The 26,500-nt window shown below is 42.8% G+C and overlaps 1 protein-coding gene across 1 annotated transcript in view; it reads right to left on the reverse strand.

Moving 5' to 3' along the window:
- Positions 1-26,500, reverse strand: part of mcf2l2 (MCF.2 cell line derived transforming sequence-like 2) — a gene marked incomplete at both ends in the record, with an annotated part of 194,736 nt that overhangs the window by 109,004 nt on the left and 59,232 nt on the right. The window contains 4 exons of the mRNA XM_083647099.1: positions 4,222-4,341; positions 7,223-7,313; positions 8,191-8,305; positions 21,670-21,753. Of these exons, the coding sequence (XP_083503225.1) occupies positions 4,222-4,341; positions 7,223-7,313; positions 8,191-8,305; positions 21,670-21,753 (410 nt within the window). The remainder of the gene's footprint in view (positions 1-4,221; positions 4,342-7,222; positions 7,314-8,190; positions 8,306-21,669; positions 21,754-26,500) is intronic.

The raw sequence follows: 26,500 nt of genomic DNA on the forward strand, positions 1-26,500 counted from the left end.
TAGATAGATATATCTTTATTTTTGTGTCACTCCTCAACAAACAAGTATGGTATAAAAAACAGCAAAAAGTGCATTAAAAAGTTGAGGACCACTCACATGGAGTTGTGAGACACAATACAATTCAAAACAATAAAAGATCAAAACATACATACAAGTACTATTACACAGAAAATACAGTTGGCAGTACAATATGTAAAAGGAGGGGGCAGTTTATTGGGCGGTGCTCATGAAGGCTACTCTTCTTTTTAGGATGAGGTGGCAGGCCTTGGCACATTCATTTATACCGTGTTCACCAGCTAAAATTTTACGCAATTTATTTATGTCATCAAGGTCATTAAAATTCTCAGTGTTTTGATAGAAAAATAAAAAGATCAGCACGAATGTCATTGTAAAGTTCACAGTGTAATAGAACGTGGGCTTCAGATTCAATAGAACCACTGTTGCACAGTGTGCAGAAACAACTCTCAACTGGGGTGTTGGTGTATCTGCCGGTTTCCAGAGCTAAGGGAGCGACTCCACATCTAAACTTTGCAAGGGCACTTCTATGCTGCCTGGCCATAATGCATTGTACATAGGGTTCTGATTCAAAAACATTCTTAAAAGAACAGTAAGTACGGAGTTTGTTTCCGTCTGGCCTGTTAATCTGCAAGAGCCATTTCTCCTTGTCTGCCTCTGCAACTGCTTGATCAAGACTCCGCAGATCATTTCTTGAGAGAACTAGATCACTGCTGGCGAGATGGGATAAATGTAGAGAGCTGAAAATTTTTCGTACAGTATGAGCATAGTTTTTCACATTTTTCTCATCTGGTTAGCCCACAGAAACACAGGTTTACATAGCCTGTTATCCGGCATACCACACAATCTCTTCCAGTTCTTAAAAATGCACGACCACTGGTGTTGCCACATGGTTTTCCACCCCAAATCACCTTGAATGGCAGCATTCGGTGTGTATTTACCGACACCCAAATACAAACGACATGCTCTATTGAAGACAGCATTAATACAAGAGTGACTTTTGTAACCCCAGACAGCAGCTGCATAGGTCAGGATGGGCAGAACCAGAGATTCAAACAGTTTAGTGAAACATTTAAAGGGGAGATGGGAGATAGTAGTGAACCTTCACTGATACTGACTGTACAGTCCGAGGGTTTGTATGGGAGATAGTAGTGAACGTTCACCGATACTGACTGAACAGTCTGAGGGTTTGTATGGGAGATAGTAGTGAACATTCACTGATACTGACTGAACAGTCCGAGGGTTTGTATGGGAGATAGTAGTGAACGTTCACCGATACTGACTGAACAGTCTGAGGGTTTGTATGGGAGATAGTAGTGAACGTTCACCGATACTGACTGAACAGTCTGAGGGTTTGTATGGGAGATAGTAGTGAACGTTCACTGATACTGACTGAACAGTCCGAGGGTTTGTATGGGAGATAGTAGTGAACGTTCACTGATACTGACTGAACAGTCCGAGGGTTTGTATGGGAGATAGTAGTGAACGTTCACTGATACTGACTGAACAGTCCGAGGGTTTGTATGGGAGATAGTAGTGAACGTTCACTGATACTGACTGTACAGTCCGAGGGTTTGTATGGGAGATAGTAGTGAACGTTCACTAATACTGACTGAACAGTCCGAGGGTTTGTATGGGAGATAGTAGTGAACATTCACTGATACTGACTGAACAGTCCGAGGGTTTGTATGGGAGATAGTAGTGAACGTTCACTGATACTGACTGAACAGTCCGAGGGTTTGTATGGGAGATAGTAGTGAACGTTCACTGATACTGACTGAACAGTCTGAGGGTTTGTATGGGAGATAGTAGAGAACGTTCACCGATACTGACTGAACAGTCCGAGGGTTTGTATGGTAGATAGTAGTGAACATTCACTGATACTGACTGAACAGTCCGAGGGTTTGTATGGGAGATAGTAGTGAACGTTCACTGATACTGACTGAACAGTCCGAGGGTTTGTATGGGAGATAGTAGTGAACGTTCACTGATACTGACTGAACAGTCCGAGGGTTTGTATGGGAGATACAGTAGTAGTGAACGTTCACTGATACTGACTGAACAGTCCGAGGGTTTGTATGGGAGATAGTAGTGAACGTTCACTGATACTGACTGAACAGTCCGAGGGTTTGTATGGGAGATAGTAGTGAACCTTCACCGATACTGACTGAACAGTCCAAGGGTTTGTATGGGAGATAGTAGAGAACGTTCACCGATACTGACTGAACAGTCCAAGGGTTTGTATGGGAGATAGTAGTGAACGTTCACCGATACTGACTGAACAGTCCAAGGGTTTGTATGGGAGATAGTAGTGGACGTTCACTGACACTTATTTGTTTATGAACCACAGATTTAAAAGTGAAAATTGTGTGAAATTCAATCCCTGGTGAACGTGGACGAAAACTCGCCTAGCCTCCAGAGAGATCTATCCATCAGGTTTGCAGTCAATTCACTTGGAACTTGCTCAATTCGCTACTGTATGTCGGTTTAAAATTGTATTTCACAAAATATTCCCAGAGCTTTATTTCATAACCATTCAGTTTCGCAATGCTAAGGCAATACTTCCTGAGGTGTGTGGGTATGTGTGTGTGTGTGTGTGTGAGTGTGAGTGTGTGTGTGTGTGTGTGTGTGTGTGTGTGTGTGTGTGTGTGTGTGTGTGTGTGTGTGTGTGTGTGTGAGAGAGTGTGCGTGAGTGTGTGACCGTGAGTGACCGTGCCCACATACTGCACGGTCTTTTGTGTTTCAATAGCGTCGCAGAAAATGGAGAAGTGAGTTGGCATCACTTCCTATGGAGAAGTGATAGCTTGGGGGTCAGTTAAGACCACTTCGTTGTGGAGGAGGTGCAAGACAAAAGACCACCACTAGTAAGGGCTGTTTTCAGACAGACTCCGACGGGACGGTAATACGACGGTGTGGGAGTGCCTCAACTCTCAATACACCCCCTTCTGCCTTATCTCCCTCAAAACCCGTGTCTGTGCAAGCGAACCAGGGCTTTTTAAAGTTGAGTTTCTCTCTTGTGTTTCCGGGTGTACTCGAGATATCTGCTATCATAGCAAATATCTCAACGTATCTCTATGTTACCGAGTTTCCTGCTGAGTCATTCCTGATGGTCAGTCCCCTCCATGCAGTGTAAGTCACACATCCACACTGAAACATGCCGCAAGCTTTTAGCAGCTCCATTAAGCATCATATGACGGATGATGACATGCAGGAGGTTAAGTTAAGTTAAATTATGATGACATGCAGGAGGTTAAGTTAAGTTAAGTTAAGTTAAGTTAAGTTAAGTTAAGTTAAGTTAAGTTATGATGACATGCAGGAGGTTAAGTTAAGTTAAATTATGATGACATGCAAGCGGTGGCCAAGATCAACATCAGGCCACTTTGCAAACTGCCATATTGTGGCACAGTGAAGATTCCTATCTGTCCAGGTGATACATAGTTTAAAGAGGACTGGGATCAACACTGAATGCAGGTTCAGCTTGAACCCAAACAAGCCCAAAGGTTTGAGAATATGATAAAACGGCAAAGTAGAAATTCATAGAAACAGCTTTGGAAAGGGTTTTGAACTGTTGTCAGAAAGATGTTTAGGGTCTGTTCTCACACACAATGTGGCAGGTACAGTAGCAGCTATTGGACTAACTGCTGCCAGCATCTGAAGGTTGATGCAGGCCATAGCAACATCTAGTCAATGTCTAAATGTTTGCTGGGAAGGGTTGCGCCACGTTTGATCCCTATTAGTCCCTACAGTACCAGACACTGCCACAGTCCTATGAGCAAGGGCGCCTAACCTTAATGTACATGTATGCCAACCTGCTCCGAGGATGCATTTTGAAAAAGTGCATAAAATGAGCTAAATAATGTGATACAGCACCATGGGGCAGTTGTCATTATGAGATTTGTCCATCAACAGACAAAGAGAAAGCTATAATCTCTCACAGCACGGTGATGTTTACCGTAACCATGGTGATGTTGAACCATGTTTGGCGGTCTCATATGGTGTAGTGCTGATAGTGAAACAGGCTTACGGAGGACATGGGACTGCATGTACAGTACACAGAAGATGAGAGTGCAGTCTGTTGCATGCGTAACCGCTGCTTCCAGATGAAAACCTTATATCTGCGAGTGAGTTATGAGGTTTCTGATCTTACAGCAGCTGTGTAGAAGGAGAAGAGGTGGTTCATACGGTTTGGTACTGAAGCATGCTTACCGGTACCTTCATTTTAAAGTCGTCTCGGTGCAGCTTGATGCCGATGTCCGCTATCGCCCTCTGGAAGAACCTGGACGGCCTCAGCACCAGCACGAGCTGGAGGTTCCCCGGAAACGCCCCCTAAAATAGCAACATATGGATGTGTGATCTCTCTCTCTTTGTTCATTCATACGTTCAGTCATTCACTTTTTAAACTGGATACTGTAAACAGTGCGGCACGTTCTGTGTACATAGTGTAAATGACCTGTAAATGTGTGTGTGTGCTTAATGTACACCATTCACATGTCTGTGATGTCAGTTAACGCTCTGAAGCTGACACAAAAGATAAGAACAACTGACAGATAAGAACAACTGACAGATGCATGAACCATAAGGCTTGTTATTCACCATGGGGGGGGGGGGGGGGGGGGGGACGAGCCTGTGAGCTGACCGTGGTCCTGATGTTTGGGGATGGCACAGCATACATTAAGTTTGTTTATTTATTTACCATCCCTTCAGGAAATGCACACCATCAGGACGCTGAAGTAGGGCTCAGCGATATTGCCTCTAAATAATATTTTTATATTTTTTAGGATATATACACTATATATCGATATTTTGAAATCTCCTCTAAAGCACTTCATAAATGCTCGATTTAACCCTTTGATGCATACAATTACACCAGTATGATGATTCTAGTATTCTAGTAGTCCCTGCAACATAAGTTAAAACATTCTTGCTTATCCTGCATTTATTAGTGGTTTCTATTGGAAGTTTTTTAAACTTGCATGAAAAAAATGGGTTAATCACAACCAAGTTACATTTAACAAAACAATATTTATTCAAGGTAATTGCACCTACGGTAGGCTTTTAGCATGAACTCAACTTAAGAAGTGCAGTGATGGAAGTTCAGTTTACGGTACCAGAACCTCTCGCCACAAGGACAGCTTCTTCCCAACTGCCATCCGCCTCTTCAACGAGACCTGGGCCTCCACTGGCCTCTTCAATGAGGCCAATGCCAACCCCCCCCCCCCCCCACTTGTCTTCCACTATTGATGTGTCTGCTACGCTGTATACTTGCACTAAGTCAAATTCCTCGTTTGTAATCGGATTACTTACTCTGGCTATTAAAGTGAATCTTGAATCTTATATAGCCCTTTATCACAAGCATGTCTCAGAAGACTTAACAGTCTAACTAGATCTAACTAAACACAATCAGTGGTGAACAAAATGACATAGGACAAGCATAGCAAAAAACACAAGGTAGGCAAGAGCAGATTTGAGCAAGACCTCTTGTAAAACTGCAACTGCAGGAGACTAGTGTGAGTCATTTTCAAGTCCTTCTTGTGTCATCTTCTAGATGTGGTAACTACATCTCATGATGATGACGTGTCTTATTAATAATAGAAGAACCTGTTCACCTTCGCCTTGGTTCCCACCGGGTGCTATTCAGAAGCAGAGCTGAAGCTGTGCTGAACAGAAGACTGTCACGCTAACCCGGTCACACAAGAAGCACTCTCTTTTCCTCAGCCCCGCCCACAACTTGCATTGACTTCATGCCCGGCAGCTCGGGTGCGGCGCGCAGCACGCTTGAAAAATAGAACAGAAGCCGAAACTATCGCTTCAGCGTGGCGTGGCGTGCGGCTGGTGTGAACGGCCTCGCTTGCTAACAAGGACGCCGAAATGAAACTGCCATAGCGCTGCATAGCTTCAGCGTGGCTTCAGCGTGGGATTGGTATATGGTGTGAACGAGGGCTTACTTAGGTAATGTTTATGGTTATAATCCCCCTACACTGAATATTATTTTACTTGAAGAATTTGAAAATGAATGAATGAATTTCTAGAAAAATATCCCTTGGCTAAACGTATATTAGGGGGTGACTTCAATATGGTTTGGTCCAATATCTACAGTATGACCCCCATCCGTCACGGACAGAGAATTCTGAAAATAAATTAATCCACTTTGGTAATAGGTTTGAATGTTTTTGACATGGTATCGGAATGCAACTGATAGTCAATTCACCTGGGCAAACAAAGTTGACTTCACTTTACAACAACAAAAAGAGAAAAAAAAAGAGGAACCTACAGCCCCACCACCCCCGCATCCTGGATTACTACTGTACTACAGTCCAGCGAGAATGCAAATACTGGGATTTCCCCCATGGCTACACCTGTTGTACATATCACAATGTGTCAGAACACTACTCACATTGGAGCACATGAGGCGTGCACCTACACTGGCATTTGCTCTAGCTTATTTGGAGTATCTGGCTGGTATATCGCATCCATACGTCCAATAAGATGTCAGCCACAGGGAAAAGTATACTAAAATATTTCTCAAACACGGTTCCGAGGAGTGTCTAAACCTTTTAAGTACCGGTACTCACTGTATTGCCCTCTATGCCAAACACCACCAGTGTTGCACCTGGGCTTGATAAGTCTTTGTATAAACTATTTGACCCATATCTGCCATCAATGGGGTATTTCATTCATTTCGTTCCTATGGACTGCCCTCTACGGGACATAAATAAATGTGCATTACAACACAGTGCATTGGCACAGAGTTGTATGTGTAAAATGTTCCAACTGGAACTGTTCAAATGTTCAAAAAAACGATCTATGGCAGGTTAACAAATCCTCCTCAGCTCCCTGTGATGTAAGGGAGCCACACTGAAAATCAGTAGGTTTGTCATCTGAAACCAGGGTAAATTGCAGGCTTATTATGGGCCGCCAAATCAGCAGCCATCTCTCTGAGGCCTCAGTTAACCCTGCTATTTAAATCCTTAGTAAAAGTCGTTAAATTGATTAGAGACCACATGCATCATGTGGTCTCTAATCACATTTTTCCAAATTATCTCCATAGGTTGTTTATTAACAGCTAATCAGGTTTCAAATCTGTCTCTGGTGTTTTTGCTGTCGTGTTGAAATGAGGCTTGGTTTCCAGTTTCCATATACTGTATAAACAAGGATGCGTCTTTTATGTCCATGGTGATTTGAATGGGAGGTGCCTCACAGGACTTACAGCTATCCTGCTGAGAGAAGCCTTGACGGAGCTCCATTTGTCCCTCCGTCGGTCGATGATGATGACGAAGCCGATGCTGGCAGCATCCAGGCTGGAGATGAGAGAAAGTACAGTGGACATGTTACAGAATTACATTGACATTATACTGACATGTGATCCTCTATTCTTTTTTATTTTTATTTATTTTTATTTATTTATTTATTTATTTTTATTTATGTATGTATGTATGTATGTATGTATGTATGTATTTATGTATTTATTTATTTATTTATTTTTATTTTATTTAACCTTTGTTTAAGCAGGAAGGCCCATTGAGATGCGAGATCTCTTTTACAAGAGACCTGGCCACGACAACAGTAGCAATAAAATATGCGAGAACACATAAACCATAGAGTTAGCCTACATAAAAAAAAAAAGTGCAATGTAAATGTAATGAAGCCAGTACATCCCTGTAACACCTAGCTGTGGGCTAGCTGTTATACATTACATTATGACCAGTTTAATGTGATCCTGTAATGTTGTGTTGTTGTAATTTGCTCTTACTGTGTACATTAGAGGAATATTGTAACGTAAAATGTAAAAGTAAAAATTTGAAGTCAGGTGAATATCAGACCTCTTCGTTAAGTTAAGTTATACTTTACTGTCCCCATGGGGAAATTCATCCTCTGCATTTGACCCAGTAGGTTGACTGACAGTAGTGCGGCGACCAGGACACATACCCTTAATCCGGCTTCCCACCCTCAGACACGGCCAATTGTGCCTGTATGGACGCCCGACCAAGCCGGAGGTAACACGGGGGCTCGAACCTGCAACCCTCGTGTAGGTAGGCAGGGAATCTACTGATGCACTACCTGGATGTGTGTGTGTGTGTGTGTGTGTGTGTGTGTGTGTGTGTGTGTGACGTGTGTGTGTGTGTGTGTGTGTGTGTGTGTGTGTGTGTGTGTGTGTGTGTGTGTGTGTGTGTGTACCTGGGGATGCTGGTCAGGTAGGTGACCACATTGAGGAAGTCTTCGTCAGGCAGGTCGCTGAAGGCAGAGTACTCTGGGAAGGTGATGATGGGGGCGCCATCTTTCCCTCGCCCTCCTGTTACACAAGAATGACATCCTTCACTTCTACTTCCAGCCTACATTCTCAGAATTCCTCTTAAATCTGTGTCAAATGTCAGTTCTGCTCTCCGCTGTCAGACAAAAACCACTTTCATAATTGATGGAATTTCTGGAAGGGAGGTGTGGGGGGGTCACACATTCATGGCATTAGATATTTTCAGGCTAACTATAGTGGAAACCAGACGGTCACTCCTTTGGGGGCGGGGAAGGGTGTGTGTGTGTGTGTGTGTGTGTGTGTGTGTGTGTGGAAACCAGACTGTTCACTCCTTTGGGGCGGGGGGGAGTACAGTCATGTAAAAGCCATTGGTGGGATATAGACAGTTGCATTTACACACAGCAGACACTAGATGGTAGCATTGCACTGATCTTTCTCTCTTTCCCTGGCTTTCTTCAGTTATTCACATACAGTATTGACCCAGCTACAGTAGCCTAGTCTTCACCATCGATTGTAGCCTACAGTGAATAAAAGCAAAGATTTCACTTTCTGCTGCCTTGTTTCTCTCTGCTCTCTCTGTCTGTCTCTATCTGTCTTTCTGTCACCTTCCCTGTCTCTCTGTATCTCTGTCTCTGTCTGTCTCTCTGTCTCTCTGTCTGTCTGTCTGTCTGTCTGTCTGTCTGTCTGTCTGTCTCTCTATCTGTCTTTCTGTCACCTTCCCTGTCTGTCCGCATTCATCTCTCTGTCTTTTTCTCTCCCTTTAGCCTCAGTCCTTTCCCTGTTTAACTACGGTAACTAATGTGGCTGTGCATTCATTTACACTGTTATAAAACGGATCGTTCCCACTTAGAGCACTGATTCTCAATCTTTTTCATATCACGGACCCCAAATTTAGTCCACAATAGGGCCATGTACCCCCACTTTTATATAACTCACCTGTTTAGAGTAAAATGATGATAGAAAAGACTATGTTTTGGTGGTGATTGACAGGTCACACGGAGCTGCGGCTCTGGGAAACCCCCTGTGTCCTGCTGTCTCGCGTGAGCTGCGCAAAGACCCCAAGATGGCGACAGACAACACTGCTTCCAAATGTGAGTCCAAAAAACAATGGGTGGCTAATTTCCATTTCATTGACAGTCAATGGTTGAGAACCACTGTCAAGGCTTACTGGAATTGCATATCCCTGCATCTGCTGCTCTGGTATTCATAGTATTCCCATGATGTCACAAGCATTTTTCCTACCAATATGGCGCTACAATACAGACAGCTCATAGTAAGTGTCACTTGATTGTAATCACCTGCTAATTGATCATAATCACCTGTTATTTTCCTACCAAGATGGCCGTGTGGTGATGTAACAGGATACTATCAATAGGTTTACCATCATCTTTTAACCCATTGATACCTGATGCAGCATTTGCGTGTATATCCCTCATTTGTGTGCGTATCCCTTTAAGACCGTGAACCGCGTTAACGCGGTTCGCGGTCTTAAAGGGATACGCACACAAATGCTGCATCAGGTATCAATGGGTTAATATGCATAATAAAAGCCTTTTTTCAACGGATGTTTAAGGTTACACGCCCACTGACATTGACATGCACTACACACGCCATGATGCCGAAAACAGCATGTCATTTGATTTCCTGTGGTACACTACCTCCTGTCTCCCAGTGCAGCACTGATCATTCTTTCAACCAGACACATCCAATTAAACGGCTGAAGACTGAGAAATCTATAGCTGACCCTGTGGAGCGACTGAAGACTGAGAAATCTATAGCTGACCCTGCGGGGCGACTGGAACGTGTCGTATGGTCCCACATATGTCATACTGGCCTTGGTAAGCCCCAGTAGGGGATTGGTGCATGCAGTATGTCATATCGACCTATACATGTCCCAACAAGGTGACTTGAACATATGTCATGATCTTAAGGTCTATACGACCAGAGAGGGCTGGGCTATGAGGCTGACGCAGGAATATTGTGAATCCGAGGTGTTTATAGTAAAAAAAAAAAAAAAAGAAGAGAGAGAGAAAAATATCTCAAGAACCCAAATTTGAGAATATTTGTATTGTTACATGATTAATACTGATACACGATTTTGTCCAGAATCCCATGACTGTATTGTAGATATAGAGATAACAGAGAAACTATGATCAAAACAGACATTCTTCTACATTGTAAATGAAAAAATAATGAAGTTATTGAAATGAAATTGCTATCCCCAGCAATTTATCAACTTGCTGGGGACCCCTTGGATCCCCCTCAAGGACCCCTGGTGGTCCCCGGACCTCACGTTGAGAACCACTGCCATACAGTAGATGATCCAGTACATGCTTTCACTTGGTGAGCATGGAGAGAATAAAGGTGTTTGGCTCAATTCTCCCACAAAAATCAAAGATGGAAACTCAAACTGCATCAAGAGAAAATCCAAGGAAAAATCAAAGTCACGGTACTGGAGTTGATTGACAGAAGATCCAAGAATTTCCCAGATTTCCATTTTAGGGCATCACAGTTTATATGGAGAGAGAGACACTGGAATATCGAGCCAAGACAGCATCCCACACCAACCCACATCCCACTGAGAAGGACAAAACTGCCACACATACTGTACTAGCAGTTGCGGTGAGGGCCATAAACCAGGCCTGTGTTTGCCCCACAGTTAAACTTATGTAACTGTAGAGACCAGTCATGCTGAGACAGGGCTTTGGTTCTTATTCTGGCTGAGAAGAGAGAGAAGTCTGAGAGAAGGAATGACAGGCATCCCTGGAGAACCACGTGAGCTCTGCCCTACCACCGGCCCACAGCACATCTGCCCTGCCACCGGCCCACAGCACATCTGCCCTGCCACCGGCCCAAAGCACATCTGCCCTGCCACCGGCCCACAGAACATCTGCCCTACCACCGGCCCACAGAACATCTGGAGACACTGAGGAAGGCCGCAGCAGCTTTGACATGTGGGGGAGGTCATGGTGTACAGACATTTTACAGACATTTCAAAACTTCCAAAGCCACTTCTTTGTATAGGTGTCGGGCCTATCATATCAAGCCATCATTATTTTATATACTCATCACTATTCATTGTATAATTTCTTTATCCACAGGACAAGATTCCATTTTAACCGAGCATAAAAAAGGTTATTTTGTGATATTGTGGAGATCACATTTTGTCATTTGCTTTCAGTTCTTCTTATTCAATACATCATAATTAGCGGTCGCCATCCGCCTACATCCTAATTTTCCTGGTATACATGTGGGCCCACATCACATAAGTGTATGCTTTATGCAGATGATATATTGACCTTTGTCAGCAGTCCAGAAATTTCCATCCCTGCATTATTATCTACTATCGACTCTTTCTCTAGATTTTCGGGCTACAAAATCAATTGGTCTAAATGTGAGGCTCTCGCTTTAACAGCATACTGTCTCAAGACTCTATTCCAACCAGGGAACTTCAGATGGTTGGAAAAGGGTCTTGGTTATCTTGGGGTTCTGTTCCCGCCCGATCTGTCAGACATTATTAAGGTTAACATGGAACCCCTAATTGAGAAATTCAAACTAGACATAGAAACTTCATCTCGCTGTGGGCAAAAGCTAATGTATTAAAGATGAGTGTAGTTCAACTACATCTTGACTTGCAGTCATTGCCGGTGTCAGTTCCAGTGAAGTACTTCCGTAGGTTTGATCAGCTGTGTAACCTTTTTCTTTGGAATGTTAAACGAGCTAGGATGTGCCTTAAAAAACTCCAAACCCGGGTGGATGAGGGAGGCTTAGGGATACTGTAGATAAATAATCCTGTTCATTACTACTCCAGGAAGATAGAGGGCGCTGTGAACTGCAGACACAGTGTCTGGGCGGAGCCTAGACCAAAGGTTATAAAGAAGTAAGACCTCCTTTGTTCGGGGTCATTTGCCATCTTAAGGAAGTAGTGAGAGCAGGCAGTGATCCGGATCCGTGTGTGTGGACTTTTGTTTTGTAAATAAACTATGTTACAATTTACTCTCTAGTAAATGGACTTATTTAAAGGTTAAAACGAAATATCTCACCACAGTTTGGTTGCCGAAACCCGTGTCGAGGGGGGAAGTATAGTGATATAGTTGGGCAGGTTTGGGGCCATTGTTTCACGTCGGACCTGAATTCCTGTGGAGCGCGCAAATCAACAACAACACAGGCAGAGCAGGCCGGCGAGAAGCAAATGGGAAGCCAAGGTGAGTTGTAATTTGATTATTTGGAAATACAAAAGTCTAAGTGTGTTGTGTGTTAAATGTGCCCAATAGATGATTGGTTACCGAATGATTAAAAGAGCATAAAGAATAGCGTGGAAGAAAGATCGCTATGTTGCTATTGGGAAATTTGATTAAGAGGCAAGTTGGAGCCTCAAGGATCCACTAGGTGGAAATCATTTAAATATTATAAGGTAACTGAGTTCGGTAACTAATCATATTATTGATGTAACAGATATTCTGCTGCTGATTGTGTAGGCCTACCAGTGAGAGAGAATTAAGAACCTAGGTAAATAAATAAAATCCTTAGAGGCTGTGCGGGAGGGGGGACGATCCTTTGTTCAGTAGTCTCTTAAAACAGACTGTTTCATCTACTTCTGGCGAATGCAGCTATACACATATGGTGGAAGCATTTGACCGTTAGATGGGTTTTTTTATTAGGAGCAGAATCGTTCACAAGGTGTGGGAATGAGACCTTAGAGGCCTGTAAAGTATATGCTCTAGATAGAGACCCAACTTGTCTGTTCTGGGAGACTGTTTAGTACAATAGTTAGCAGTGGCTAATGTGCTAACAAGGAATCGGAAGTCGCATTGGCGACCCATGAGACCACAGTAAATCCTTAGAGGAAGCGGAGTAAATGCTTTGAAGTCGCCGGATTTCCCCCGGTTGGGAGATAATTAGCGCTATATAAATAAATAAGTAATAAAACGTACGTTAGTCATCCAGTGACTGAATTAGCTAGCAAATAAAAAGTGTATGGTAAGGAATGTTGAAGGGAGTTTATGTGAGAAACGGTAAGCTTAAAAGCTGGCCGCTCTGAGATAGTGGCACTCAGGAGATTTTGTATATACTGAAATGAAAAGAGACGCAGTACCAGTTGTGGTTGCACAAATTTAATAAGACGATGCTTCTAAGTGTGAATGCTATTCAGTTGCTGGGATGAACAATGGCAGTAGAAACCTGTTACATATGAGGCTGTGTTGTTTTACCGCGGTTGTTTGTTAAATCGGCTTGTATGAAAGAAAATCATTGACTATCACATCAATAGTTTCTATCCTCAGCTGGGGCTTAATAATTAGGGAATTAATTTATAAGCCAGCAGCTGCTTTACGCCGGTTGGTTATTGTGTGAGTTGGGGAGCACATGGCTGTCGGCCATTTTGAGTGTTGTACACAAGGACAAAGGGACTTGTAGTCTTTGTGTGAATGAATGTACTGCATGTGTAAAACTACAAATATTTTACTCAAACGTGATTAGAAGTAAAGCACATGATTGTATAGTAAATAAGCAACTTGGTAAAATAAAGTAGAATTAGGGGAAACTTTGCTGTGTAATAACCTATTTGTGTAATTTTCAGAAATGGAGTTGAGAAATCAAGATAAGAAAATCCTGCCTATCCAAGAAATGATGAATCTGCATGGGCTCATGGCAGCCGAAAAGACAACTGAGTGGTCTTATTGGACACAGGGTTCATGGCCAGCTATGGGCACTTTTGAGAAAGCGAAATTAAATGCAGTGTTAGAACAATTATCTCTTAAACAATTGGATGACCAGGCCCGAAGGGAACATGAAATAGTATACAATTTATGGGCTGCTCAAATCGCCAAAAGACAAGCAGAGGAATTCTTAGTACAAGCTATGCGTCAATTACAGATAGTTAAACATGAGAGTGTAGAATTATTGACAGGAGAGGAGAAAATAAGTATAACTGAGGCATTTGTAAATACAAAGCAAACAGAAATTGCAACAAAAGACAGGAGAGATGGATCTCACAGGAAGGTAAACCACCCCCCCTCCAATTATGGCAGCAGGGGGGGGTGGGGTGTGACAGCAGGGCAGCCTGATCAAAGACAAAAGAACAGAGACAAGAGGACAGGATGCTTTTGTTGTAAGAGTGAGGAGCACAGAATAAGGGAGTGTCCTTACAATGTGCAGGCTCCTTGAAGAATAAGAGTACAGAATGACTCCAGTTGGGTAAAAGGACTTAGTTATTTAACATAGTGACAATGCATCTCATCCCTTCTTCCTAAACAGAGATAAGAAGAGTTGAAGTAGGGGTGAGGGGGTAGAAAACAATAACACTGAGTGAGACTTTGAGATGGTAAGATTTCAGGTGGAGAGCAAAATGAAAATTTGGTTGGGAATAAATAACACAGAATTGTCTAATTATGGTAATATCAATATCCATAATTTGAGTTGAATTTCAGATTCTTCCAATTTATGTTGCCAATTAGAAGTAGAGACAAGGTGAAGGCTATGAATATAAACAACACGATGAACCTCATTTCAGATGAAGTCATTGTGGGTTAGAAATCCTTTGTTAGTATTTTATTGTGTTACACTGCTTTATGAAGATCCATCTTTAACTTTGCTGAAAGTTGAGAAGAAGAGAAAATGAATTGTCTACCGCGATTAAGTCACAAGTAAATAAAGCACTATGTTCTTTTATTTCAGACGGAGTCCAGCTGAACTGGAGAAAATGAGAGCACAGAAAATTAAGTAATAAATGAAAATGGGATATCTATGCTAGGGGTTAACATATTTTGTGTATGTTTCAGAAACGGAACCATGGGCTGCAGGAAGGGAATCAAGTTGTTCTGGAATGGGAGGAAGAGAGGAGGCAGTTGTTGTGTGCAGGAAAATCGTACATTATGAAAGCGTATTAATGTTGGTTTTAACATTTCAGAAACAGGCCGAGATGAGATGGAGGTGCTGGAATTAAAAAAAAACCCCACAGTATGAAGAACTGATAAGTTTCAAGCAAATGTAGACATTTACACAATGTTGTCTTGTCATTTAAATCTCTGAGACTTAACAGGAAAATGGGAGGAGAACTTGGAATAATCTAAATGCTAATTTTCTTACAGGGGACTGTAGGCTGAGAGGTGATGTCATGTAAAACTCTGAGGTGAAGCATAACATTACTTTACTTGCAGGAAGGAAGAAAAGCTGTTATTCCTAATTTAATATTTTCCTTTAGGTCGGACATGTGGTGATTAACAAATCTATTAGTGGGGAAATTAAACATCTGAATTAAAGTTTAATTTCACAGAATGAGCAAGAGCGCTCACTACAGGATGTGAAAGCGATTGGTCCCCAGTAGGTGTGAGTATGCAAAAGGGAGTCAACACTAACCAAGCATTTGGCTAAAAAGAGGAGAGTGGGCTTTGTTTCAAAGAAAAACCTGCAGTGCAAGCTTTTGGTTACAGGAGAAGAAAAAGCAAGGCCAGTTCATGTTAATCTGTTATATCAATGGGTGTCATTTAAGAATGATGTGCAGGGACAATTAACTCTTATCTTTCAGATACCAAGAAGGAGGGGAAGCAGTGCTTATGTGGAGAGCTTTTAGTCAGTGCTTCAGCATAATAAAGCGTGGACAGCGGGTAATCATTCAAACCAACAGAATTTGGTACTACTATTTTCCTTTCACAGCAAACAGTTGATAAAAGAATTGGAAGTAATGCTGATCAAAGGCTTTTATTGCAGCAAAAGTGATTGAAATGCTAATTTGAAGACCGAGAAGAGCCGTCTGTCTGTCATTGTAAACAGGGTTTGAAGAACAAAATTTGAATGTGAACTCCACATTGGGTAAACTCCAACTAAACTAAAGTGTATTGGTTAAGTAATATTCAGTCTAATTTTATTTCGTTATAAGGAAGTCTGGAGGTTTGCAGATGGAGAAAATAATCTTGCTTTTTAAAAGTGTAAATTGTCATTAATCTGTATGCTTGTCTGTTATACAGAGATGGACAATGGAGTGAAAATCTGGAAGCGATTTTCAGAGGGGGGAAGGAAGCGGAGAATAATGAGAATAATGAAGAGTTCGGAGTTCAGACTTGTGACTGTGTGTATGAGAGGGAAAGGGACGGACTTGACATTTTCGGACTGACTAGGAGAGAATTTTATTTGTTATAGAATCTAAGTGAGCTCAATACTGTAGATAGAGAATGGTTATTTGTGTTATTTGTTGTGTGATTAATTGTTTACAGGATCAGAAAGTAAGGTAAGTATGACATGTGGAAATATGGGAACAGCTGAAATACTGCATGAATTAATACACTAACCAAACTAACTAATTCATAACTAACTATGAAAAGATGATTGTTATAACCAAAGTTATTGGACAAATAGTCGTGGAGGGGACCGAATCCATGGCAGGTAATATTGAAGAGGATTCAATTTAAGAGGTGAGATGAATCATTCTTAATACAAATTATGCTGTTAATGAGAATTGAACGGAAATGAGAACCTGTGTTTGTGTGTTGCAATTGTAGTAGTGTTATTGTTTTAGTTTAATGCTGAGATACTGTGTGATTTTAAGCGTAAATGTGCAATCTGGATTGTGCAGTATTTTGAGATGAATTGGCAAGTTGAAAATTCAATACAGGTTTCTAAAGCACGGCCCTGAGGCCGAATGAGGTTTGTGGACAGATTTTGAGTGGTCCTTGGTTTGTCTTTCAAAATATACTAAATGTGGCCTAACATTGATTAATAAGCCAGTTTACTTTGCAATTTTCCCTCACCTAAGGCTAACCCTATCATCATACAGGTTGTCTAAGCCAAGTAGAAACAGCGTATGCAAAACCGAAACAAATAATGTGGAACGTGAGGAAAGAGGGGGTTTGATCTGATCACACAGAAGTTAAGCTTTTGTGTTGTCAGACCAATAAATTATCAAATACCCAATAAAATAAATTGTAAAATTGATGGCTTTTGAGCCAAACTTACAGCTGCCATGAAGTCTTGGTTATGTGAAATCCTTGACAATGAACATAGTGTTATGGAAAGTACTGGAAAATCCTTGAATTTCATTTTGTAATGTCTGCATGAACGCTGGTTATAATGAATATGATTAACAATCTTATCCCCTAGGGTTAGATCAACAAAGGAGGGAGCAGTTAATTCGGAATAGAAGATACTTATGACTGTTGAGATAAACTGATTTATATAAAGGAGAACTAAGATTAGATTTTCTGTTTCAGGAAAACCAGGAACATCGAGGGAGACATCGAGTTCAAGACAAAGGAACATTTCAATAAAACAGACAGTTTAGCAGTGAGAAAGGATATTGATTTAATGAATGAAGTGGAATGAATGAAGTGTGTGAATAGCAAGTAGGTGGAGCCAATGAAGACGACCCAACGCGAGGACGAAGAAGAAATAAAACTGCCACAAGAATCCTGCACTCCCTAATTGAATTCAGAAACATATGCCAAATAATTGATAGTGAACTATAAACCTTGAAAGCTGTTAAGTGTAATAATATGTACTGTAAATGATTGAATTGAATGTATGTTGTGTCTAGTACTAGAGTATGTAACTAATTAATTCTAGAAGTATTGTATAAAAGGCCTATTATAATATAGTATAAACATTATCATTATATAATAAGCATCATCATAGACTTTTGGTATCGCTGGTAGGCTGGGTTATGCACAGGCTTTTTAAGTGAGTGGTTCTATAACAGTAGAAGCTCGCAGAGGCCTTTCCCTACTTCGAAGGAAAGCAAATGGAAAAAGTAGGTTTACCTCTGCATGTGAATAAGCTGTTAAAAGTCACCGCACTCAGTGCAGAGCTGTGTGCAGGGTGGTTCATAACATGGTTCCCGGGTCATTTGATTCATAGAAGTGGTTTGGACTTTGTGGATTATGTGATCTGGGAAAGGCTGCGTTGTGGACCTGCTTGTGCGCATCTCTGGATGGGGTGGGATGTCAAAATGCTGATGATGTATGCTGATAGACAAAAGTTGCAAAACCAAAAAGCAACTTTATAATAAATCCCTCAGTTAAGTTTTTCCTTATAAGGAAAAAAAGGAGGGAACTGTAGATAAATAATCCTGTTCATTACTACTCCAGGAAGATAGAGGGCGCTGTGAACTGCAGACACAGTGTCTGGGCGGAGCCTAGACCAAAGGTTATAAAGAAGTAAGACCTCCTTTGTTCGGGGTCATTTGCCATCTTAAGGAAGTAGTGAGAGCAGGCAGTGATCCGGATCCGTGTGTGTGGACTTTTGTTTTGTAAATAAACTATGTTACAATTTACTCTCTAGTAAATGGACTTATTTAAAGGTTAAAACGAAATATCTCACCACAATACCGAACCTACTTCTATATCATTATGCCTTTTGGCTACGTCACTTAGCACAGGAGTCCCTTGTCACTCTGCTCCCAGTTAACATACGGTATCCACTTTATAGATATTTCTTTAGTTGTTGTCTTTCCTGCACTTCCACTGTTGAATTCAGATCATGGTGATATATTGATGGGAAGGCATCCCTCCACATCTGTACAACTGCAAAATAAATGAATAAATAAATAAATAAATAAATAAATAAATAAATAAATAAATAAATAAACAAATAAATAAATAAACACATAAATAAATAAATAAATAAATAAATAAATAAATAAATAAATAAATAATAATAATAATAATAATAATAATATCATCATCATCATATTAATAATAACTTTGTTTATATTGTTTTATATAGCCCAGCCCTTTTCAAAACAATGGTATAAAGTGCTTTACATAAAAAATAAGAAGAACTAGGCAACACACTTTGTTTTCGTGCTGGATTTAAGTGGCAACATCTGATACATTTTGGCAACCAGAAACCTGTTGATTGTTGTTTTCCTGCCTTGATTTCAATAGGATGAATCTTTGGCAAAATTATTTTACAATTCTGCAACGACTGCAGAAACCTAATTTAATAGCGGACAAACAGGAGTGAAACTGCTGCCAATCTTCTCTTTGTAATACAAGCAGAAGGTGAGTTGCCAACAGTTGTGTATTGTGTCAAATCAACCTTTCCTTTGTGCTCATTAAGAGGTTAGCCATGTGTGTGTGTAAAAGTTCTCCCCAAATCCAGCTGCATGATGAAAAGAGGCAGCATAAGGACATGGAGGCGTGCTGACAGATAGAGGGCGCTCTGCCAGACAACAGGAGGAGGTGAAAAAACGGCCTTTTCCCATGACAGCAACAGGAAGGCCCGAGCTGAAGCACAGTGTTATCTGGGATTGAACTGCTCATAAACTCTGATACATTTCCTATCTCCATTCTGTCCCAACAATCACAACACCAACCTGACGGACAGCTGAATAGCTTCCGCTGCAGTTCTATGAAATAGCACATTACCCATCGCCATTTCCCCTAAGGGAAATAAGGATTTGTGAGTGAACCAAACAGCTGCGTTATCACACAGTCCTTCTCTCTATGACTCATAGCACTGACCAAAACAACAGCTTAGGAAGGCCTGTGAATGTGCTGGAGTTGGGCTGAAGTTGCCATTACTTCAGCGTGTATCAGCCGAATCGAAACAGAAAGTTTGCAGGATACCAGCACGTAACGAACAGGGAGAAGTGGCTCTCGAGGGGACAGTGTTAGAGGTGGGTACCCTAGAGCAGTGCTTCCCAAACTGGGGTACGCGTACCGAGTCTAGGGGTACATGGAGGTCCTACAGGGGGTACTTGAGAGAAAGGGGGAAATGGACAAATGTCAGAATAAATCATGAAAAAATAAATTAAATATTAAACTAAATCTGCTCAGGAGGGAACTCTTTTACTCCATTTCTTATTTTGTAACGTTGTCTTCTTCAAAAGGTGGTTTCTCTTGTTTCTCTTGCAGTTTTCTAAGCAAAATGTTGTAGTCGGGTAAAGGGGGTACTTGGATTCAAAACTCTGGGAAAGTGTGTACTGAAGCCAAAAAGAGTTTGAGAACCACTGCCCTAGAAGTACCCACCAGACACCTGTAGAGGGCGAGGATGGGGCGTGTTGCCACTTCTGGACTAGAGTGAAGTGGAGTTCATATGGACGAGGGAAGAGTGAGGTGTGCTGCGATATAAAACTAAGATAAGGAGAGAGTGCAGTGTATAGACCCTTCTCACGGGGGCCATGTTGTGTTGAAAAGGCAGAATAAACACAGGTGCAAGCAACACACTAATGAGGGTTTCCAAATTCCAATCATGGAAGTTGGAAACCCTCATTAGTGTTTGGCTTGCACCTGTGTTTACCCTGCCTTCTCGACACAAAATGGCCCCCGTGAGAAGGGTCTATTGTAACATAGTGAATAGATTAGGGGAGATCAGGGTATGTTGTACCATACAGTAGAGGCTAGTGGAGGGTTCAGTGTAACAACATTACAGTGCAGACAGGGGGAGATATGGTATGTTTCAATATACAGTGTAGAGCAGGGGAGAGTGAGGTGTGTTGTACCATACCCATCAAAAAGGGGAATAACTATTTTTATCATAATTCCATCCACAAGTAACACAATGACATAATGTATGACTATTGGTTTCATACGCTTTCTGTAATAAAACATAGCACAGTGTTTCCCCCACAGGATTTTGAGAATCTGTGGTGGGGGACCGCAGACCCCCTCAGGGGGCGCGGGGGCATGCTCCCCCGCGCGATTTTTTAAAACATTTTAAAGTAAAATGCATGAATTTGGTGTACTTTGAGAAAGCTTAAGAGCAAAATTAAAAGGCTAGATCTATGAAGAACATGTCATCATTACTGTGCTGTGGGTTTACAATGACAAACTAAATTTCTCCCTATAGGTCAGGGATACTCAACTTGCTTTGCCACTTTCGTGAAATGATAGAAGGCGAGGGGCCAGTTAATAAACAAACAATATACATTTTTCTGTAGCGGATTGTAGGTTTTTGGGGTGTCAGCCGGAGTTTAGGCTGACAGTGTTGTGCACACCGGATAGTTAGGTTAAGTTAGTTAGGTTAAGTACATACATAAGTGCCTGGGTAGCGAGCAGATGGCGGTATTTGACAATTTAGCAGCTAAATCATAGATTATTGAAAGATATTCCATATTCCAGACTGAAATGCTATAACAGAAGTATTGGCCAGAATGACATGAACATTTATTGGACACTTATTCAGCGGATATCTTGCATGTTGCGTTCAGGTGCACTGTAAAAAAAAATTTTTTTTTTGGTCAACATCTTATTGTGGCGGTCAAAACATTATTGTGGCGGCCCGCCACAAATTCCTTTATGTATGGGAAACACTGTAGCAAAAACATAACAAACTTATCAGATGGGGGAGCCTGGGACAAAATCTTATCAAATGGCGGTCTGTGGTCTAATAAATTGTGTAAGTTCAGGGATCCTTGAGGTGAAAGAGTTTGAGAACCACTGGACTAGGGGAGAGTGGGGTGTCTTGTTACGTACCTGAGAGCATGGCAAACTGGCGATGAAGCTGCTCTATGATGTCTACAGCCAGCAGGGGCCTGATCTCCTGCTGCATGATCTCATCTGTAAAGGGAGACAGAATGGTAAGATGTACGCCATCACACAGGGAAACATCAGCTACTTTCAGACAGTCAGTGCCATCACACAGGGAAACATCAGCTACGTCCAGACAGTCAGTGCCATCACACAGGGAAACATCAGCTACTTCCAGGCAGTCAGTGCCATCACACAGGGAAACATCAGCTACTTCCAGACAGTCAGTGCCATCACACAGGGAAACATCAGCTACTTCCAGACAGTCAGTGGCATCACACAGGGAAACATCAGCTACTTCCAGACAGTCAGTGGCATCACACAGGGAAACATCATCTACTTCCAGACAGTCATTGGCATCACACAGGGAAACATCAGCTACTTCCAGACAGTCAGAGCCATCACACAGGGAAACATCAGCTACTTCCAGACAGTCAGAGCCATCACACAGGAAATGCGCTACTTCCAGACAGTCAGTGCCATCACACAGGGAAACATCAGCTACGTCCAGGCAGTCAGTGCCATCACACAGGGAAACATCAGCTACGTTCAGGCAGTCAGTGCCATCACACAGGGAAACATACACTACTTCCAGGCAGTCAGTGCCATCACACAGGAAAACATACACTACTTCCAGACAGTCAGTGCCATCACACAGGGAAACATCAGCTACGTCCAGACAGTCAGTGCCATCACACAGGGAAACATACACTACTTCCAGGCAGTCAGTGCCATCACACAGGAAAACATACACTACTTCCAGACAGTCAGTGGCATCACACAGGGAAACATACATTACTTCCAGGCAGTCAGTGCCATCACACAGGAAAACATACACTACTTCCAGACAGTCAGAGCCATCACACAGGGAAACATACACTACTTCCAGACAGTCAGTGCCATCACACAGGGAAACATCAGCTACGTCCAGGCAGTCAGTGCCATCACACAGGGAAACATCAGCTACGTCCAGACAGTCAGTGGCATCACACAGGGAAACATCAGCTACTTCCAGGCAGTCAGTGCCATCACACAGGGAAACATCCACTACTTCCAGACAGTCAGTGCCATCACACAGGGAAACATCAGCTACGTCCAGGCAGTCAGTGCCATCACACAGGGAAACATACACTACTTCCAGACAGTCAGTGGCATCACACAGGGAAACATCAGCTACGTCCAGACAGTCAGTGCCATCACACAGGGAAACATCAGCTACGTCCAGACAGTCAGTGCCATCACACAGGGAAACATCAGCTACTTCCAGACAGTCAGTGCCATCACACAGGGAAACATCAGCTACGTCCAGACAGTCAGTGCCATCACACAGGGAAACATCAGCTACTTCCAGGCAGTCAGTGCCATCACACAGGGAAACATCAGCTACTTCCAGACAGTCAGTGCCATCACACAGGGAAACATCAGCTACGTCCAGACAGTCAGTGCCATCACACAGGGAAACATCAGCTACTTCCAGGCAGTCAGTGCCATCACACAGGGAAACATCAGCTACTTCCAGACAGTCAGTGCCATCACACAGGGAAACATCAGCTACGTCCAGACAGTCAGTGCCATCACACAGGGAAACATCAGCTACTTCCAGGCAGTCAGTGCCATCACACAGGGAAACATCAGCTACTTCCAGACAGTCAGTGCCATCACACAGGGAAACATCAGCTACGTCCAGACAGTCAGTGCCATCACACAGGGAAACATCAGCTACTTCCAGGCAGTCAGTGCCATCACACAGGGAAACATCAGCTACTTCCAGGCAGTCAGTGCCATCACACAGGGAAACATCAGCTACTTCCAGACAGTCAGTGCCATCACACAGGGAAACATCAGCTACGTCCAGACAGTCAGTGCCATCACACAGGGAAACATCAGCTACTTCCAGACAGTCAGTGCCATCACACAGGGAAACATCAGCTACTTCCAGGCAGTCAGTGGCATCACACAGGGAAACATCAGCTACTTCCAGACAGTCAGTGCCATCACACAGGGAAACATCAGCTACTTCCAGGCAGTCAGTGCCATCACACAGGGAAACATCAGCTACTTCCAGGCAGTCAGTGGCATCACACAGGGAAACATCAGCTACTTCCAGACAGTCAGTGCCATCACACAGGGAAACATCAGCTACTTCCAGGCAGTCAGTGGCATCACACAGGGAAACATCAGCTACTTCCAGACAGTCAGTGCCATCACACAGGGAAACATACACTACTTCCAGGCAGTCAGTGCAGGCACACGGGGAAACATCAGCTACTTCCAGGCAGTCAGTGCAGGCACACACAAATGCACACAACAGGGGATATCATCTGCCCCGTTGCACAAACTAATCTGAGGAGAAATAATCAGTGTGCTTTGACAGACCAATTCATTCAGACAAATAGAGGTAATAATAAGGTTAGATGAAAGGGCAGAGAGAGAGATAAATTAAGAGATTGGTAGGCAGGGAGAAGTTATTATTAGTACATCACCAAAGAAGCAACAATCCAGTAGGCATCAGAGGTGTATTCTTGTATTTCACTGACTCCTTTTTGTAGTTTTCAAACTGCTGAGTTTCAGGGCGTCTTTGGACGACAACAATCTCTGCATAAAACGTCAAACTTTTGTCTTGGCCTTTCGATCTGCGATCCTTATGTAGACAGATCTGCAAAAATGATCGAAACGGCATCAAGCAAAACGGCAGGAGGAAAGGAGTTCCCACACAACAAAGCCCTGGTGACCTCAAAGCCCAGGTGACCTCAAAGCGCCCAGGTGACCTCAAAGCGCCCAGGTGACCTCAAAGCGCCCAGGTGACCTCAAAGTCCAGGTGACCTCAGGTGACCTCAAAGCCCAGGTGACCTCAGGTGACCTCAAAGCCCAGGTGACATCAACGCCCAGGTGACCTCAGGTGACCTCAAAGCCCAGGTGACTTCAAGGCCCAGGTGACCTCAAAGCCCAGGTGACCTCAGGTGACCTCAAAGCCCAGGTGACTTCAAGGCCCAGGTGACCTCAAAGCCCAGGTGACCTCAGGTGACCTCAAAGCCCAAAGCCATCTGAGGAAAACACAGCCAGGCGGTGGACGGCGGCCCTCGGACGTGTGCTTCTAATATTTTTGGAGGTATACGAGGAAACCTGGGCTGGGTCGCCAGCAACAGGTCGGCATCGTAACAGCTGATATGCAGGTCGCCATTGTTGTTGCTCTTCCATTTGTGCATGCCTATTATTAGGCTGAAAAACGTAAAGCCATCAGCGAAGTGGGGCCGTGTCATCACAGTTTTCACAAGAATTGCGTATCGTTTACACACAGTGACGGTAAGGCTGCCGTTTCAAAAAAGATTCCACTCTGGAACCCCGTTTCAAAAGTTTGTGTTTTCAGGCCCCCAAAATGCTGTTGTCATGTGAACGAAGGGGCAAAATACAGTAAAGGTTTGCCGTTTTATGCAGACTGTTGTGGTATAAATGGAGCCTCAGTGCTGTTTTTACAGGCCTTTCTACCTGATCCAGAACATATTCTTTGGGGAAACATCGGGTCATATAGTCTACTGGCATCATCGTCTGCAGCCTTTTCTATAAACATCCATTCCTGACAGGCTTTCATACAGTATGTAATATATATATGATGGAAAGTTTAATACAAGGCTGAAGCGTACTTGCATTCTCAGACACTGCTTGTGTCGTGTGTGTGTGTGTGTGTGTGTGTGTGTGTGTGTGTGTGTGTGTGTGTGTGTGTGCGTGCGTGCGGTGTGTGTGTGTGTCCGTGTATGTGTGTTCACTCATAACTACCCTGCGCCGGTGTAATGGTTATACAGTCCCCCTGCACCCTGAAGCTCTGACTGTAGTCTACAGTGAACAAACGTCTCTCTGTCACTGAGAATGAAGACGTGCATTAACACTGGCCACACTTTATTGCCCAGGAACATGCTGCTAGGGTGGAGGTGGGGTTGAAATAAGGGAGGGATGAGAGAGAGAGAGAGAGAGAGAGAGAGAGAGAGAGAGAGAGAGAGAGAGAGAGAGAGAGAGAGAGAGAGCACATGGCTAATAGACACCCAGAACAGAGGAACATTGATATTGCCTGGAATAAATGCAGGCTAAAAGTCTGCTGACTTACCAAGGATATTACTGACACAGCATTCATTATAATGTACTACAGTACATCACCTCAGAAATGTTATTTGCTGGGGCGGAACAACTCCTGAAGCAGCATGTACTGTAATACTATACAAATACAATACACATGAAATGATCTGAAAGTGCATTTATAACATGAATTTATGACAAGTAAAGGTTCCACCGAAACCGGTAGGAAAACTCTTGTAGGTGGGATAGTGGGAAGTGAATGGGAGGGAATCACAGGTGTAATGGTAAGTTACCCTTTGTCTTATATGAAGGTCAACATAATGTCACAGCTAGCATCCTTGGAAAATCACTGCACAGGCAATCGTGCCCCAAGGCTTATATTAGTCACGTCAGGGCTATTCAACTAAATTGTTCAGGGGGCCACATTGTCAGAAACCTAAGGGGCCGGGGGCCAGACCCCGAGCCATTATATGTACACTTGACACAACCCGCCACCACATTTTCGCAGCCGTGCTGGAACTATTATTAAGTAGGGGGTGCTGTAAGGAATGGAATCTCGACTGTTTTTTGGACTTTTATCCATATTTAGAAGAATATTTAATTTTAAATTAACATTAGGATTATAGCCTACTGTTGTGATGTCATTATTCAGTATCTTCTCCTTTTCTCACTCACTTTCATGTAACCACCTGCTCTCCCTTTAGTCATT

Source organism: Poromitra crassiceps (assembly GCF_964638095.1).
Source record: "Poromitra crassiceps genome assembly, chromosome: 12".
In the NCBI taxonomy this organism is placed as follows: Eukaryota; Metazoa; Chordata; class Actinopteri; order Beryciformes; family Melamphaidae; genus Poromitra; species Poromitra crassiceps.